The sequence below is a fragment of the Ovis aries genome, chromosome 6 (assembly GCF_016772045.2).
Source record: "Ovis aries strain OAR_USU_Benz2616 breed Rambouillet chromosome 6, ARS-UI_Ramb_v3.0, whole genome shotgun sequence".
Lineage (NCBI taxonomy): Eukaryota > Metazoa > Chordata > Mammalia > Artiodactyla > Bovidae > Ovis > Ovis aries.
This window is the reverse complement of record NC_056059.1, coordinates 92644534-92663274: the sequence shown is the minus strand read 5'-3', so window position 1 is coordinate 92663274 and position 18741 is coordinate 92644534. Positions and strand designations below refer to the sequence as shown.

General features: G+C 41.3%; 1 protein-coding gene and 1 long non-coding RNA gene across 3 annotated transcripts in view; one reads left to right on the top strand and one right to left on the bottom strand.

Moving 5' to 3' along the window:
• LOC121819840 (uncharacterized) overlaps positions 1-7747 on the bottom strand; it is a 75309-nt gene extending 67562 nt beyond the window's left edge. Inside the window, exon 1 of the long non-coding RNA XR_009601093.1 lies at positions 7631-7747. This is a non-coding gene — a long non-coding RNA (uncharacterized LOC121819840). The remainder of the gene's footprint in view (positions 1-7630) is intronic.
• Positions 6982-18741, top strand: part of CCNI (cyclin I) — a 35033-nt gene continuing 23273 nt past the window's right edge. The window contains exons 1-2 of one of the 2 annotated variants that reach the window (XM_027971121.3): positions 7451-7527; positions 14022-14178. In XM_027971121.3, coding sequence (XP_027826922.1) covers positions 14065-14178 — 114 coding nt within the window. In that variant the 5' untranslated portion in view covers positions 7451-7527; positions 14022-14064. Of the gene's footprint in view, positions 7528-14021; positions 14179-18741 lie in introns of both variants that reach the window. The other variant, XM_027971122.2, reaches the window with a different exon arrangement.

Below are 18741 nucleotides of genomic sequence, written 5' to 3'. Positions count from 1 at the left end.
GCCATTTACTAATTGCAGAATATAAACTGGGAAAGTTACTTTACCTCTCTAAGCCCATTTTCTCTTTATAAAAACAGGAATAAAAACAGCTCCCTCAATTCTTTAGCTATGGGCCAGATTACATGTCATGAAACTTACATCTCTCTACTCCTTTGTTTCTGCTGCTCCCTGGCCTTTATAAATGTGTTTCTGTGTAGGGAGCAAAATGGTTACTTTTCCTTCCATACCTGCAGTGGTTTTAAAACTATGTTCACAGATTCTTTGATACTCTTCCCTTCAAGTTTCACTCCCCTCCTCTTTACTACAGGCTGGATTTATTGAGTTGCTGCTGCTGCTTTTTTTCTTTCTAGTATTTATTTATTTAGCTGGCTGTGTTGGGTCTTGGTTGCATGTTGCATCGTGAGATCTTTCCTTGTGGCACATGGATTCTCTAGCTGTGGCGCAAAGGTTCAGTAGCTGCGGTGCAAGGGCTTAGTTACTCCCGAGCAGGTGGGAGTTGAGTTCTCCAGCCAGGGATCAAACCCACGTCTCCTGCATTGCCATGCAGATTCCCAACCACTCGACCATCAGGGAGGTCCCTATTGATTTGCTTCTAGTGAACAGAATATGGCAGAAGTGACAGCAGAACATGTCCCAGATTAAAAATGACTGCAGTTTCCATCTGGGTCTCACACTCCGTCTCTCTCTCACCACCTGTGAAGGGGCAGTCATAGGTGACTGTGGTCACTTGAGCAGCCCTATGGAAAGGTCTAGTGGCAATGCCTGAAGCCTCCTGCCCACAGCCGACACTGAACTTGAAAGCAGATTATCCAGTCCCATGATGACGTCAGCTCCTGTCAACAACTTCATTGCAACCTTATGAGAGATCCTAAATCATAACCACCCAGCTAAGGAACTCACAGTTCTTGAGCCTCAAAATTGGTGTGAGATACTACATACTCATTGTTTTACACAGCTAAGTTTCAAGGTAATTTGATCAATAGCAAGTAATTAATGCCACATTCAAGTCTATAAAAGCCTTTCCTGACCGACATAAAGAATTTCTCCTCTCTGTTTCTTCCCTTGTACAAGGCAGGGAACTCATGGAGGGTAAGCCATTTTTAACTCTATTAAGTGGGAAAAAATAACCAAACTCAGTCCTGGCACATAAAGGGTTAGATAAGTTAAGCTAACAATTAGTGTTTTCTATGTGTCCTATGCTGGTCTAAGCCTATTGTAAACATTATCCCATTTAGTCCTCATAAAAACCTAGGAGATATACCATTATTATCCCGTTTTACAGTTGATGAAACAGGTGAAGTTATAGAGAAGCTGGTTAACTTGCTCATGATCACATAGCTAGTAAATATTGAATTAAGAAGTGAATGAATACAAGTTTCTTACAAACAGGACCGCATATGCCTCTTTGAATCTCATACAGTTTCTAGCCCAATATTCAATTGGGTCTCAAATACTTACTCACTGTCTGCTAACAAAAGAAGCTGATGTATGTGAGAAAGAAGTCTTGGAAACCCTGATTGTGGATAATTTAAATTGATTTCCCAAATATAATTATTTTCCTTCAATGAGAAGAAATAAGGATTACAGTAAATAGATGTTGTGATGAAACTAAAAATACACTTTGGAAGATGTTTACCTGTCTCTCCACACCTCCCACATAAATGCTTCACAAGAAATAATCTGCACTGGTAGTTTGATTACATAAGACACACAAAAATACCTTCTGGTGGTTCAGGATTCAAAACAGTTCGTGAGAGTAAAACGGTGTTATTTTGATGGTCTATTTTCTTCCCAAAAACAACAAGGAAAGAATGTTTCTACTGAAGTCTTTTTGATTTACAAATTTCAAATAGTGGCTTCTGGGGCTCCTTTTAGGAAAGCATGCAACCAATGGTCCCTCCTGGTGAAGTCTTTCTCAATAAGCACTTACACACCAAGAAACCTAAAGCAAGTTTTTATTCAGAGTTGGTGAAACTCTGGAAAGCAGCTTGTGGCTTCCTATTTTAGAACTTTTGACTTGTTTCCTCTGAGCACTTCCTCTATATTCAATATCTTGTAATAATCTATAATGGAAAACAATTTGGAAAAGAATATATATATATATATATAACCAAATCACTTTGCTGTGTACCCGAAACTAACACAACTTTGTAAATTAACCACACTTCAATTAAATAATAGTGAGTAGGTGGTCTTTTGTATTATTTGGTGAATGTGGATTCCTTTTCTTTTAATGTCTATTTGACAGGTTTACTCCTCTTACATTTTCTCTGTAGTAAAGAAAACAAGTAATTTGGAGGCTGTAAAAAGGATCTTGAAGCGCAACACTAAAGTTTAGTGATTATAAGAACATTAAATCACTTCTTTTGTTCTTTTGGGGTTTCTCTTATAGGATAGCACCTTCATTAAATTGTCTGCTGAAAACATTACCCTAAAATTTCATTTAAGACAAAGGAGACTAGAAATTTCTCTCTTTAAAGATTAAACAAAGCCTTATCTTCTATATTCACAAAAAGGCCTGTTTTTTATTAGCCTGTTTCTAATTATTTTTCTTTAAAGATTATAGATAGCAAATGACTTTGCCCCTCAACTTGTCCTAGATTTCTGGAGGGGGGGTCTCACTTCACTATACTGCATTTCAGAACAGAGCTTTTATTTTGAGAGCACTCTGCTTCTCAGCTTCCTCCTTACTCTGTCACTCTACGTTGGAAGCAAGGCATGTTTCTATTTCAAGATCCCATATTTTAGTCATGAAATAAAGCAAATGTAAGAAAATGTTAATAACCTGTTTTCAGGCAGAACTCAACTCTCTAGAAACACAAATATGAACTACTCACTAAAAACTTTTGTTTGCATGTTTGTTCTAGGTTTAAAGGCAAGACAAAAATAACCAGAGGGTGAGTATTTCTGTTCAGACTTCCACACAAGCCAGAAATACCCGTAGGGGAGGCAGTAAAGACTGGTAACTAAAAACACTTCGGACTCGGGAGTAAGACAAGCTGGAATCCTGGCTGCGCCTCTCCAAGCTGCGTGACCCCTCTTGAGGATTTACTTTACCTCTTATTTTATTATTGCTGTTGTTTTTTACTTTTTACTTTACTTCTTTATCTTCTGAAAAATGGGGATAACAAAAATACCTACAGTAGAGGAGTGCTGTAGGGATAAGCACAGCAGAAAGCAATAAAAGCGCTCAGTGCAATGCCTCGTACATAGTGAGTAATCGATATATTTTATTTATTAGTACTTAACATGCAGAAGCTTCCCAGGTGGCTCAATGGTAAAGAATCTGCCTGCTAAGGCAGGAGACTTGAGTTTGATCCTGGGTGGGAAAGATCCTTTAGAGAAGGAAATGGAACCCACTCCAGTATTCTTGCCTGGGAAATCTCATGGACAGAGGAGCCTGGTGGGCTATAGTCCACGGAGTCGCAGAGTCGGATGCGAGTGAGCACACACACACCAGGTGCAGAAAGGTAGTTTATTATTTGGGACAAAATATTCCTAAAAATTTTTAATTGAAAAAATATGAATTCCCTATCAACACAGTATTAAAGTTTTCTTTATATGCCTTATTTTCTCACAGAATTTCAAAGACTTTTCATGTGTTATAACTGCCATTCATTTTTAAAAAAATGATATTAGTTATTAATAAAAAAGTCCATATTTTTTGTTAGGACAACTGGAACAAGTTCCTTACTTACCAATTAATTACTTATAACTATATTTATAGTATTCTAGATTAAACTGTCACTGGCAATCTCACAGACAGTAAGACAGTTTTATTAAAACTAAGCTTCACAAAGGCTAAGTATGTAATGAAGTGAGAGCTCTTAAATACTCCGTGTTGCATTTTAATTGAGTCAACTCTTCTGCCAAGCACTTTGGCAAATTGGTATACATCAAAAGCCATAAAAATGCAAATAGCCCAGAAAAAGCTTATACTTGAAGATGTTAATTGTTCTTTTTGTTTTTTCCCTTTGTTTTTTTGGTAACAGCTTTACTGATATATAATTCACATCTCAGATAATTCATCTGTTTAATGTGTACCATTCAATAGCTTTTAGTAACTTAGAGTTTGCAACCATCACCCCAATCAACTGTGAAATATTTTCATCAAAAAGAAACCCCAAAACTTTTACTCATCATTTCCCAATCACATCTCCATTCTTAGTCTTAAGCAACCACTAATCCACTTTCTGAGGCTTCCCAGGTGGTGAGGTGAGATGAAGAGGTGAAGTTGCTCAGTCGCGTCAGACTCTTTGAGACCCCGTGGACTGTAGGCTTCTCCGTCCATGGGATTCTCCAGGCAAGAATACTGGAGTGGATTGCCATTTCCTTCTCCAGGGGATCTTCCTGGATCGAACCCGGGTCTCCTGCATTGGAGGCAGATGCTTTAACCTCTGAGCCACCAGGGAAGCTAGTGGCAAAGAATCCGCCTGCCAATGCAGGAGAGGTAAGAGACATGAGTTTGATTCCTGGGTCAGGAAGATAGCCTGGAGGAAGACATGGCAACCCACTCCAGTATTTGTGCCTGGAGAATCCCACAGACAGAGGATCCTGGTGAGCCATGGTCCAGAGGGTCACAATGAGTCGGACATGACTGAAGCCACTTAGCACCTGCACAATCTACTCTTGTCTATAGATTTGCCTATTCTGAACATTTCATATAAATAGAATCATTATGCTAAGTAAAAGCAGCCAGCCACAAAAGACTGCACATTGTTTACAACGGTTATCCATGTTACACCATATATCAGTACTTCCTTTGGCCAAATATTATTTAATTGTATAGACATTTGACCATGCATTCAGCAGTTGTGTGTGTTGTGTGTGTTGTCTCCCTTTTCGGTCATTATAAATAATGCCCTTATGAACATTTACATACAAGTTTCTGCATGGACATGTTTACATTTCTTTTGACTACATACCTGGGAATGGAATTGGTATTCTTACAGTACTGAAAATCATAAGCAATTTCACTGTCCAACAGAGAATGGTATTATGCAAAATAAATGTTGCCTATGTAGAAGGAAGACCATGCAGCCATACAGACCATGCAAGAAAAAGGATGCATGTGTGCTAAGCTGCTTCAGTTGTGTCAGACTCTGTGCGACCCTATGGACTATAGCCAGCCAGGCTCCTCTGTCCATGAGGATTCTTCAGGCAAGAATACTGAAGTGGGTTGCCATGCCCTCCTCCAGGGGATCTTCCCAATCCAGGGATTGAACCCGGCTCTTCTGTCTCCCGCATTGGCACGGGGGTTCTTTACCGCTGGCGCCACCTGGGAAGTCCGGGGTTAAAAAAAAAGCAAACTACGACCTTCTTAAAATCCTTTCTGGGTTTCCCGTCCCTGCTGTCATAGGGACATGCCCTCTGCCTCTGACCTCAGAGCTCTCCCCCTCAATTCCCTGAAGACCAGCCACACTGCTTTTAGAGAGTTTTAAAATATCTAAGATCCAGAGTCTTTGCATTTGTTTCCTCTGCTTGTATCACACTTTCCCCACTTTGATGACCAGTGGTTTCAAGTATCCTCTTAAATGTCTTTTCCTCACAGAAACCTTCTCTGATATCCCTAACTAGTCTAGGATTAGGTGTTTCCATAGCAGCCTGCAATTTTCCATCTTAATAAGGCTAATTATTTAGTCAGTGATCAAGTATTGAGAGCCTTTTACATGCAGGAATAGAAGGTAAAATAAAACATGCAAGACCCCAGCCATCCTAGACCTTATATTCTACAGAGGGAATGTAACGTACAAGTAAACAAATCACCCTTTTGGGTGATTTTAGTTAATGATAATTAGCTCCACGGTTTTCCTCTGTGTTTGGATAGTAAACTCCACGAAGGTAGAAGCTATTTGTCTTAGTTACTTCCAGTTTGCTAGAGCTTATTAACACCTAGCTGGCTGAATAAGCTCAAAACAAATTTAAGTGACTGTTAAAAACAGGCATATAAAAACCAGAAATGGAAAACACAAATGCGACTACTTCTGTAAACAGTTCAGTTTGGGGTTTTTTTTTTCCTTTTTCAAAACTTTCTGTAATTCTATTCTTTTTATAACTACAATAATTTTAAAAGATAAGCAAAAAATCACCAAAACCCGTAAAGAACCCCAAATAAAACACATTTATATGTTATCACACACTCATTAACAGACGTGGTAGTAACCCTACTCTGAAATACTCAGATGCGTTGGTTAACAGTATAGAATTTCCTTGGCGCCTTACCAAGTAGGTTCCCGGCTGCCAGCAATGTAATTTAGTTTTAAAAGAAAAGGTGCTTAAGAATATCCCCTCCGCAATTTCTCCGATCGCTAATACACTTGAGAATCTCCCTCCACCCACGACGTGGCAGCAAAAAGAAAAAAAAAAAACAACCCTGCAATTCTATTTTTATGTCAACGATGAGAAGAGAACACAGAACTTTTTGCGAGGTCAACAAAGAATGCAAGACTTTTCCGCAACAGATCGCCGGCTTTTTCCCCAAAAGATCCTTTCACAAGCCCCAAAGACAAAGATGGGCTGGGTAAAACCTGGTAGCCCTAGGTTTGGCCAGGAGAGCATCCAGATAAAACCCCACCCCCTAGCAGAGCGCTCAGCCTGGTCTTTCTTTCCTCCGGGCGCATGCGCAGCGCACTCTCCTGCCTCCGCACGCCTTTTCCAGCGAGTCGAGGAGGCGCTTACGTCACCGTGCGGTCGAAGAGAAAACCCTTCCGCTGCTCTATGGAAAACGAGTCCACGCACCTTTAGCTTTCCTTACCCCTCCTACCCCAATGCCAAAGACTTTCCCGGCCCGTTGCCAACAGCCCAGCTTTTTGCCGAACTTCTGAGTACGTTCGTTGGACGGAAAAAGCGGCGGAGAGGGAAAAGTTGGAGGACGTGAGACCAAACCAGGGTTGTTTACGGGGAGTGAGCGAGTCTAGAAATCGGTCCGCGAGGGCGGAGCCGAAGAAGCCGGCACTTCTTTCTCTCTTCCCCTCCCTCCCCAGCCTTCCCCGCGAGCGGACGCGGCATCGCCTCTGTCTCGCTTTTTCTTATTTTTCTCCCCCCTTTCCCCTTCCTTTTTATTTTTTTTTATTTTTCCCCCTTCCCCCCCTTTCACCATTTCCCCTCGGAGGCGCTTCCCCTGGGCAGGGGCAGAGCCGGTCTCACCCCCCGCCTCTCCCCGGCCCCCGCCGCCCTATGGCGAGAGGGAACCCCCTCCCCACCCGGGCACAAGCGGCGGCGGTTGGAGGAGCGGGACCGGCGGCGGCGGCGGCGGCGGCCTCAGGTCCGGGGGCGTCATGGAACTAATTCGCTGACCAGCCCACCGGCTGCAGCCGTGCGTCCCGCTCGAGCGCCAGCGCCCGCGCCCTCCGGCCCGCTTCCCCCTCTTCTCCCTCCTCAGTCGGCCCGGTCCTGGTCCCGCGCGTCTCGTCGCCGCGCGCAGAGGAAAATGAGGTGGTAACGGGCCCCCGGATGACCCCTCGTCACCACTTTGAGGTCTACAGTTCTGCCGGGGAGGAGGAGGAGGAGGAAGAAGAGGAGGAGAAGGTGAGGGGCGGGGACGGTCCTCGCGATCCGCGCGCGACCCCCTCCAGCGCCGCGCGCTCCGTCGGGGAAACCTGCCGGACACCCCCCACCCCACCCCTCTCACCAACAACTCGGCACCTGCCCAGTTTGGAAACAGCTCCGCTGGGTTCCCTTTCGGGCCAGTTTTTTCCGTCAGCGCGTAACTTTTTTTGTAGCTGCAGCAAATCGCCTCCTAGTGTGCGTTCTAGGCTCCGCGAGCCCGGGGGATACACAAAGAAGGACACACCCCCAACCCTAGACCTCAACGCCCCCAAGGGACCCGGGGGAAAATCGTTCACTTCGCAAAGCAGGCGGTGCTGGGGACGGGACGGGGTGGGGTGGGGTGCAGATGATGGGGAAAACCTGCGGGAAGGCGGGGGAGAGGAACGTTACTCGGGGTTTTGGGTGGGTGGGGAAGATCTGCTGAAGGAGCTGAGCTTAAGAGTTTGCACCCTAAGGGCAGGTAAGACCGAAAAGTTGAAGAGGGCGGAAGGCCCTCTGCCGAGCTAGTGATTCCACTGCAGATCGTTTTGGTAGGAGTTGCGAATTAGATAGCAAAGTAGTGGAAGGGTATCTTTCCGGAGGTAGGATGGCATCAGACTGGAGATCTTTGAATGTCGAAGTATTCAACTTTTATTCTGTCGGTGGGAGCCACTCAGCGTTTGAACAATAGCAGTGTGACATTATGATGTTAATAGTAACACTTGTTGAGGCTTACTATTGGACAGGCATGGTTCTAAGTGGTTTGCAACTTAATCTTCACAGGGGTAGGTGGTTCAGACACATTTTACAGATGAGGGAAACTGAGGCTCCATAAAATTGATTTTCCCTACTAGATGACAGCCAGGACACGGTGGCCAGAATTCCCATCCCAGGCAGTCTGACTGTGCTATACAGTCTGTATCTCGGAAAAAATTAAAGTAGTGTTATCTGCTTCTAGCTTTTCCAGGTCATTTGTGGCAGACAAAGTAGAAGGGAACAGACAAGAAAGAATGGACAAGATTCAGATTTGCTAGTCTGGGACCAGACACATCAGAAGTTCCGAGCTTCTGAACTAGAAGTTTCTAAATACTGGTGAAGAGTAGACTAGTAGAATCAGCGTGTTTTGGGAAGGTGCACTTGGATGGTTTGCGGTTAAACTGAGTTAAGTGAGTTTTCATGGCAGTGTGACATACTAGTTGAGAATGGAACTCTGAAATGTTTCTTGGTTAAGATTGGAAGCTTAGCGGTGTGTACATGTTTTATTCTGATTGTATGCCACGATCAAAGGTGAAAATTATTCATCTTTCTGTGCATGTTTCTTCGTCTTTAAAAGAGGCTTAATAAAAATACAAACTTAATAATGTGCCTCCCTGGTAGCTCAGTATGTAAAGGATCTGCCTGCACTGCAGGAGACCTGGGTTTGATCCCTGGGTCCAGAACATCCCGTGGAGAAGGAAATGGCAAGCCTTTCCTGTATTCTTGCCCGGAAAATCCTATGGACAGAGGAGCTGGGCAGGCTACAGCCCATGGGGTTGAAAGAGTTGGACACGACTTGGTGACTAAACCCCCACCACCAAATTTAATACCGTTCTTTGAGTTTGAGGAGTTAATATGGCAGTATTTTGAACAATACCTGGCCAAGTGATAAGCACTTACTATTTTTTAGCTAAGCACTTAACAAGTATAAACTATTATTATTATTTACTTAGCACAGTGCTGAACTCTGGAGAGTGTTTGCCATCAAGGTTAATAGGAGAGACCATCCTACAGATAATCAGTTATCACAGTAAAGTTATCCACTTTAGTAAACTTAACATTGATATTTTTACTTTTTGTCATATCTGTTGGAATTCTCATTATGTCAGTTGACCCAAAAGTGACCCTCTCTCTACAGGATCCAGATAATGAGTTTATATCTGATCTGCAGTAGCCAGATCAGATAGATACTGCAGTTTCACTTTTCTGTAGCGTGGAAAATCTAGAACATCCCCGTGGATGTCCTCCATGCTTGTATTATTTATATCCCATTTTTTTTGAAGTTTAAGGTAATATGACATCTTTGTTGTTTCCCTATTGTGTTTTGTTTGTTTTTCCTGTTGATTTGGTGTAGGGCTTCCCTTGTGGCTCAGCTGGTAAAGAATCCATCTGCAATGCAGGAGACCTGGGTTCAATCCCTGGGTTAGGAATATCCCCTGGAGAAGGGAAAGGCAGCCCACTCCAGTGGCAGAATTCCATGGACTGTATAGTCGATGGGGTTGCAAAGAGTCGGACAGGACTGAGCGACTTTCACCTCACTTTGTGGCATGTTACATTGGTTTCTGAATGTTAAACCAACTTGGCATTCCTGGGCTAAATCCCGCTTGGTTATGGTGTATGATCCCCTTTTTATGTTTTCAGATACAGATTGCTAGTATTTTGTTGATGAATTCTGCCTCTGTATTTAAAAGAGATATATATTGGTCTACAGTTTTCCTATTGTAGTCTTTGATTTTGGTAGCAGGATTATAACTGGCCTCAAAATGAGTTGAGAAGGACTCCTCTTTATTTTTTGGAAGAGTTTATGAAGAATTTGTCTTAATGTTTCTATAAATGTTTGGTAGAATTCACCAGTGAAGCCATTTGGGTATGGGGTTTTCTTTTAGTTTGTGTTACTAATTTTAGAAAGCTGGCAGATCCTGGTGAGCCACCCTGGTGAGAGTAGCTAAAGGAATGAAATAAGTTTTGACAAGAGTTAATCAATTACTGATTAAAATTAGGTTTAGAAGAAGTCTTAGAACCTAAGGAGTTCAGTCTGCATCCAGTATAGGTATTTCTTCTAAATACCTCTTGACAGGTGATTATCTAGTTTACACTCGTGTTTCTGAGGTTAATATTTATGTTTACTTTAAATGAAATTATAGTGAGTCTGTTTATCTCAGATTGTGGAGAAAAGTACCAAGGCAACAAAATTGGAATCTCAGAACATCTCAGCAGAATATAACAGTAAATGGAATTTAACAAGACAACTTTGTTTAAAGAAAGAATGCATTTAAGGTCCTGAACAAAAATGTAATGTCCTCCCCTACCCCCCAAAAAAGCACCAAAAGCCCTCGCACAATGAGGCAGGGAGGTAGAGAAGTTTGCCTAAGAGTGTGCCTTAGAAAGTCTTAGAGTTTTAGCTGAGCATAAATTTTGTCTCGGTAATTCAGTAGCCCCTTTTTTAAAAAGTAGCTAATGGTCTTAGAGGGCATTAGTAATTGGTGCTAATTTTGAAGAGCTAAAATCATGTCACATGAGGAACTCTTGAATAGTTTTTCATTTCTGCAGAGGATGAACTGATGAGCATGATAACAGCCTTCAAACATTTGAAGGCTTGATCTCTGAAAGAGATCAGACTTGGTTGGGTTTGTTTTGGTTATAGTTTTTTGGTTTTGGCCCCAAGGGTTGAAATGAGCCTTTGATTCTATCTCTGTTTCATCAGGACACTGCTGTGGGCCCTGTGGCTTATGAAAACATGATATGAATGCAAAGGAATTTATAGGGAAGATAGTTCTTGGAAGAAATTACCTTTTAGATGGACCTTTCAGGATGGTTTCTATTTTCCACTCTAAGTTATTTGTTTCTTAATATAAAAAGCACTTCATGCTTGGTATAAAAAATTTGCAAAAACCCAGAAGTTTAAAGAAGCAAAAAGAAAATCACTGTCCTGTTAATCAGAGGTAGTTTGCAGTAGGTTAAGCAGTAAGTTAGTGAAATATGTGGGGTGATTCATAGGGAAGAGGATATTAGCTAGAGTTGGGGCAGAGGGAACACAGAAATTGAAGATGAGGCTTCTATATTTTGTTTTTTTCAAATTTTTATAAAAAATTAGGGACTGTGTGTGTTAAAACTAGACATTAAAACATTTTTTTAAAGCATCCCTGGAATCTGAAGCAGATAGGTAATACAGGTATATAGTTGATAAACTGGAATAGTTATTTGAGGTCTTCAGTGAAAAACAGCATTCCCCTGCTACTTGACTTCCCCACTCTATTCTCTTCTCATTCCTTAGAGGTTAACCACTCTTAGCTCTTAGCTTTTTCTCTTGTGATTTAAAAATCATACTTTCAAATAATTACTGCTGTTTTTTGATATTTGAGTTTTAGATATTATTTATGTTTTCTTCTGAAATATAAAGATGAGGCTCTCATTCTGCCTTCTAACTCCCCTCATCTTGCCAGTGTAGTTTTATCACAGTCTTTGTGTTGAAGTCTCTATTCAGTATTTTCATTATTATTGCTTTGTAAATATTGTGATATATTATTATATTTCAGTTCAGTTCAGTTGCTCAGTCGTGTCTGACTTTACGACCCCATGTACTGTAGCATGCCAGGCTTCCCTGTTGATCACAAATTTCTGGAGCTTGCTCAAACTCATGTCCATTGAGTCATTGATGCCATCCAACCATCTCATCCTCTTTCATCCTCTTCTGCTCCTGCCTTTAATCTTTCCCAGCATCAGGGTCTTTTTGATGAGTCAGCTCTTCACATCAGGTGGCCAAAGTATTGGAGCTTCAGCTTCAACATAGTCCTTCCAATGAGTATTCAGAACTGATTTCTTTTAGGATTGACTGGTTTGATCTTGCAGTCCATGAGACTCTCAAGAGTCTTCTCCAGCACCACAGTTCGAAAGCATCAATTCTTCGACTTTCAGCTTTCTTTATGGTCCATCTCTCACATCCATATATAACTACTGGAAAAACCATAGCTTTGACTATATGACCTAAGTAATGTCTCTGCTTTTTAATATGCTGTCCAGGTTTTCATAGCTTTTCTTATATTATTATATTTTCTTATATTTACTTTCTTGCATAATCTCTTTTTCTGAGTTTAATAACCCTTTTAGTTGTTTTGTTGTTGTTCAGTCACCAAGTTGTGTCTGACTTTTGCAGCCCCATGGACTGCAGCATGCCAGTCTTCCCTGTCCTTCACTATCTGCTGGAGTTTGCTCAAAAAATCTTATCTGCCAGTGCAGGAGACTCCAGAGATGCAGGTCTATCCCTGAGTCAGAAAGATCCCTTGGAATAGGAAATGGCAACCCACTCCAGAATTCTTGCCTGGAGAATCCCATGGTCAGGAACCTGGCTGGCTACAGTCTGTAGGGGTGCAGAATCTGGGCATGCATGCACATACATGTCCATTGAGTTGCTGATGCCATCCAACCATTTCACCCTTTGTTGCCCCCGCCCCCTTCTCCTCCTGGCCTCAGTCTTTCCGAGCATCAGGGTCTCTTTCAGTGAGTTGGCTCTTAACATCAGGTGGCCAAAGTATTGGAGCTTCAGTATCAGTCCTTCCAGTGAATGTTCAGGGTTGATTTCCTTTAGGATTGACTGGTTTTATCTCTTTGCTGTCCAGGGGACTCTCAAGAGTCTTCTCTGGCACCATAATTCGAAAGCATCAATTCTTTGGCAGTTAACTTCCATCAAATCTAATTACCTTTTTTTGACATCCTTCCACAGTGTCTCCAGTTTTCTACATACAGTTAAATCTCTGTGGTTTCCTTTTTTTTTAAGCTTTAATGTAGAAATATCTTCTCAGACGATGCTTTGTGCTGATCTAGACTTTGCATTTTAGACTTGCTCATTTTAGAGTGCCAGTTACCTCGCATGCTAAGTCACTTCAGCTGTGACCAACTCTTTGCAACCCTGTGGATTGGGGCCTGGCAGGCCCCTCTGTCCATGGGATTACACAGGCAAGAATACTGGAGTGGGTTGCCATTTCCTCCTCCAAGGGATCTTCCCAACCCACAAATCAAACCCACATCTCTGTGTCTCCTGCATTGGCAGGTGGGTTCTTTACCAGTGGTGCCAGTTACCTTACTGTTGGGCTTTCTAGATCAGCATTGTCAAGTAGAAGTTGCTGCCTTGATAGAAATGGTCCTTTGCCGTACTGTCCAGTGCAGTATTCACTAGCCACATGTAGCTGTTTAGGACTTGAAATATGACTAGTGTGACTGAGGAATTTTAACTTTATTCAGTTCTAATTTTAATATTTACTTGTGTAGCTAGTGGATACTGTATTGGGAAGCACAGTTCAGAATGGTTTCATACTTAAGGGGATAGTTTCATACTAAGTGGAAATGGTTTTGTTTTTAATGAAGAGACTGCTTAGCCCTTATCCAATTAGATTTTAAACAGGAATATTTGGGACAACTAGTTCTAAAAATTTCTAGTTTAAAAAGCCTATGACTTAGTTTTGACACACTGATGTTTTGATCAAAGATTCTGTCAATTATATGGTCATGTTTTTGTCTCTATAACTGAATTTCAGATTTAAAGGGAGAATGTTTTAGATAACTGATGATTGTTGTAAACATTTTAATACATGGTATTTTAAAGAGTTGTAAAATCCTATATTGCCTCATAACATTTTTATTTTATGAATTGCTTAATAAGTACCAACATATTTATACAATGCTACACCTAACTATATATGTGTAATTAAATATAGAACATTGTTTTATATTTGCTTTTATAGGTAGCTACATCAAGCTGGGTGGCAGGCAGATCCATAGGATATCATGAAGTTTCCAGGGCCTTTGGAAAACCAGAGATTGTCTTTCCTATTGGAAAAGGCAATCTCTAGGGAAGCCCAGATGTGGAAAGTGAATGTGCCGAAAATACCTACAAATCAGGTAAAGATTTCTCTCTTCACTCTAGATAGGTGGCTTTTATTACCACTATCATATGTAACAGTATCTTGACACTGCATTGGAGAAATATGTATATAATATATAAAGATATTCTTTATATGAGAAAAAATGAACTGTTTGCTTTTCCGTTTTATCTGGGTTACACCTTTAGGAACATAGGTGTGTCCCTTCCCTTTCCTTGTAGCATAATACTTAGAGTAGGAGGCCTTCTCTATTTCTAGATACATAGCTCACCTTAGAGGCTGAACATAATCACATCCTTATCTTTAGTGATCAAAAGCTTGTTCCTTCATAAATATTAGTAAAGAATTACATAACCTACTAAGGTCGTGTCAGTGTTGAAAACTAGGGAGATAATCACCAGCTTACCTCTTAGTTACTGTTGGCTATATGCCTTTTGCTGAGCGCTGAAGAATTAATGCTTTTGAACTTTGGTGTTGGAGAAGACTCTTGAGAGTCCCTTGGACTGCAAGGAGATCCAACCAGTCCATTCTAAAGGAGATCAGTCCTGGGTGTTCATTGGAAGGACTGATGCTGAAGCTGAAACTCCAATATTTTGACCACCTCATGCAAAGGGTTGACTCATTGGAAAAGACCCTGATTCTGGGAGGGATTGGGGGCAGGAGGAGAAGGGTCAACAGAGGATAAGATGGCTGGATGGCATCACCGACTCGATGGACATGAGTTTGGGTAAACTCTGGGAGTTGGTGACAGATAGGGAGGCCTGATGTGCTGTGATTCATGGGGTTGCAAAGAGTCGGACATGACTGAGTGACTGAACTGAAGTGATATGCCTTTTCTCTTAGAAATTTCATATAATTAGAGTTTTTATTTTTTTTTAACAAATAGCTGTGAATATGTCTACTCCCCAAAATTCACTGATATAACATGTCTTTACACATCGTTTATCCCTAGTACCTAGCTCTGTGCTTGGGATAAATAATAATGGCCAATAAATTTTCAGTATGTGTAAGCAAATGACAGTATCTAAGCTTCTCTGGTAGCTTAACAGTGAAGAATCCCCCCTGCATGCAGGAGACTTGGGTTCGATCCCTGGGTTGGGAAGATCCCCTGGAATAGGAAATGGCAACCCACTCCAGTATTCTTGCCTGGAGAATTCCACAGACAGAGCAGCCTAGTGGGCTGCAGTCCATGGGGTCATAAGAGTCAGACATGACTTAGCGCTAAATCACCACACCATAGGTTATTGATATCTATGTGCTTTTTCTAATTCCAGCCTGCTTTTATCTTCTTTCCCACAAGCTGAAGAAATCCATGTTTTGCTTTTAGTGTTACTTAATTGTCATTTAGGGAATTGGAAAATTAGTTAATTTGAATGAAAGCCTTTTATACTAGGAACATTTGCGTGTGTTATCAAATACATTTAATATCTCACTTGATCCTTTGAGGGCTTCCCTGATATAGTCCATAAGACCGCACGCACTTGATTCTTTGGAAAAGCAATAGTCCCAAATTGCCCAGGATTTCAACTACTAAGTAGTAGAGCTATAATTCTGAACCTGAGGCAGTTTTCTCCCCATTATACTTTTTATTTTTGTGTGCTTGTGTGAGTCAGTCATTCAGTAAATGTTTAAGTGTGATATTCTGAGCACTGTTCTAGCATTGGGGATACAATTGTGAGAAAAATAGAAATTTCTGCTTTTTATGTTCTGACATTCTAATAAGCCTCAAAGCTTTGTTATATCTGCTTTTAGGACCATTTTTTTCTCCTATTATCTCAAGTCAGCATGCAACCAACGTGCGTGATAAACTTTTATAACATGGTCTTTGAAGGTGATTTCTATCAAGATTATAGTATATTGCTATATTATCACTTATTCTGACCTATTTTTATAGATATTTAACAGATATTATTGAGGTGTAATACCAGAGAACAGAACAGTATCAGAACTTCTAAGACGGATCTGTTTAAGGTTTTGTCTTTGTAATGCCAAGTAGATGCTCTATGTCGTGTCTGACTCTGTGACTCCATGGACTGTAGCCGCTGGGCCCCTCAATCCACAGAATTCTCTAGGCAAGAATACCAGAGTGGGTTGCCATTCCCTTCTCCAGGGGATATTCCCAGTCCAGAAATTGAACCTGGGTCTCCAGCCTTGCAGGCAGATTCTTCATCTGAGCTACCAGGGAATCCTAGAAGCCCTACTTAGTTCTTGTAAAATGTGTGTGGGCTTGGTCTGATGGTGATAGGAAATAAGATAGAGATAGGAGTGAAGAGCTATAGGGGCTTGAGCCGCTTGACAGAAGAACCTCAGGGACACTTATCTGTTCTAATTCTTTTATTTTCTTCTGCAACTCTCAGGGACTGGTTTTTCTACTTCCCTTTTCACAATTTCTTCTAACCATGATTTCCCTCCTTTTTTGCTCTTCATAAGAGAAATAGTCTTGTCTCTAAACCAACATTTTTATTTTAGGGCTTTTTTTTTTTTGGTGCTGGTTAAAGTGGAAAAATAAAATATTTTGAAGCTTTTTCTCCTCTAGCTTTCTTCACCCCACCTCTACTTTCACCTAAACACTACTACAAGGTCATTTTCTTATAATTCTCATCTCCTGTCTTGCAGTTTAGGACAGAGTGGTCATGTAAGAATATTAGACATCTATCACTTCCCTTCAGTTGGCTTCTATAACACTCTGTTCTTCACATATGATAGCACACACTATTATAATTTCCTGATGATTTGACTTTAGTTTCAGTTCAGTCGCTCAGTCATGTCCGACTTCACGACCCCGTGAATTGCAGCACACCAGGCCTCCCTGTCCATCACCAACTCCTGGAGTTCACTCAAACTCATGCCTATCGAATCAGTGATGCCATCCAGCCATCTCATCCTCTGTCGTCCCCTTTTCCTCCTGTCCCTAATCCTTCCCAGCATCAGGGTCTTTTCCAATGAGTCAACTCTTTGCATGAGGTGGCCAAAGACTGGAGTTTCAGCTTTAGCATCATTCCTTCCAAAGAATACCCAGGACTGACCTCCTTTAGGATGGACTGGTTGGATCTCCTGGCCGTCCAAGGGGCTCTCAAGAGTCTTCTCCAGCACCACAGTTCAAAAGCATCAATTCTTCAGCGCTCAGCTTTCTTCACAGTCCAACTCTCACATCTATACATGACCACAGGAAAAACCACAGCCTTGACTAGATGGACCTTTGTTGGCAAAGTAATGTCTCTGCTTTGGAGTATGCTATCTAGGTTGGCCATAACTTTCCTTCTAAGGAGTAAGTGTCTTTTAATTTCATGGCTGCAGTCACCATCTGCAGTGATTTTGGAGCCCAGAAAAATAAAGTCTGACACTGTTTCCACTGTTTCCCCCTCTGTTTCTCATGAAGTGATGGGACCAGATGCCATGATCTTCGTTTTCTGAATGTTGAGCTTTAAGCCAACTTTGTCACTCTCCTCTTTCACTTTCATCAAGAGGCTTTTTAGTTTCTCTTCACTCTCTGCCATAACGGTGGTGTCATCTGCATATCTGAGGTTATTGATATTTCTCCCGGAAATTTTGATTCCAGCTTGTGCTTCCTCCAGCCCAGCGTTTCTCATGATGTACCCTGCATATAAGTTAAATAAGCATGGCGACAGTAAACAGCTTTGACATACTCCTTTTCCTATTTGGAACCAGTCTGTTGTTCCATGTCCAGTTCTAACTGTTGCTTCCTGACCTGCATACAGATTTCTCAAGAGGCAGGTCAGATGGTCTGGTATTCCCATCTCTTTCAGAATTTTCCATAGTTTATTGTGATCCACAATAACAGTCAAAGGCTTTGGCATAGTCAATAAAGCAGAAATAGATGTTTTTCTGGAATTCTTGCTTTTTTGATGATCCAGCGGATGTTGGCAATTTGATATCTGGTTCCCCTGCCTTTTCTAAAACCAGCTTGAATATTTGGAAGTTCATGGTTCACATATTGTTGTATCCTGGCTTGAAGAATTTTGAGCATTACTACCGTGTGAGATGAGTGCAATTGTGCAGTAGTTTGAGCATTCTTTGGCATTGCCTTTCTTAGGGATTGGAATGAAAACTGACCTTTTCTGGTCCTGTGGCCACTGCAGAGTTTTCCAAATTTGCTGGCATATTGAGTGCAGCACTTTCACAGCATCATCTTTCAGGATTTGAAAGAGCTCAACTGGAATTCCATCACCTCCACTAGCTTTGTTCCTAGTGATACTTCCTAAGGCCCACTTGACTTCACATTCCAGGATGTCTGGCTCTAATACATTAACTTTGTCATTTTTGTACCATCTGTAGATTTGGTAAATAAATACATCTGATTTGCCCCAGGTTGTTTTTTTTTTTCTTAAGTAAACAGTTTCTTAAAGTATATATAGATCATAGAGTGTACAGCTCATAAATTTTCACAAAATGACACGAACCACATTACCAGCACCTTCAGAAGCTCTTATGTCTTATATTTACCGTCATCTATCTTTTCCCCACAAAGAAACATTATCCTATTATCAGAGATTAGTTTTTCTTTATTTTGAATTATATTTATATATGGAATAATAAAATATGTCCTGGGCTGTTTTGCTCA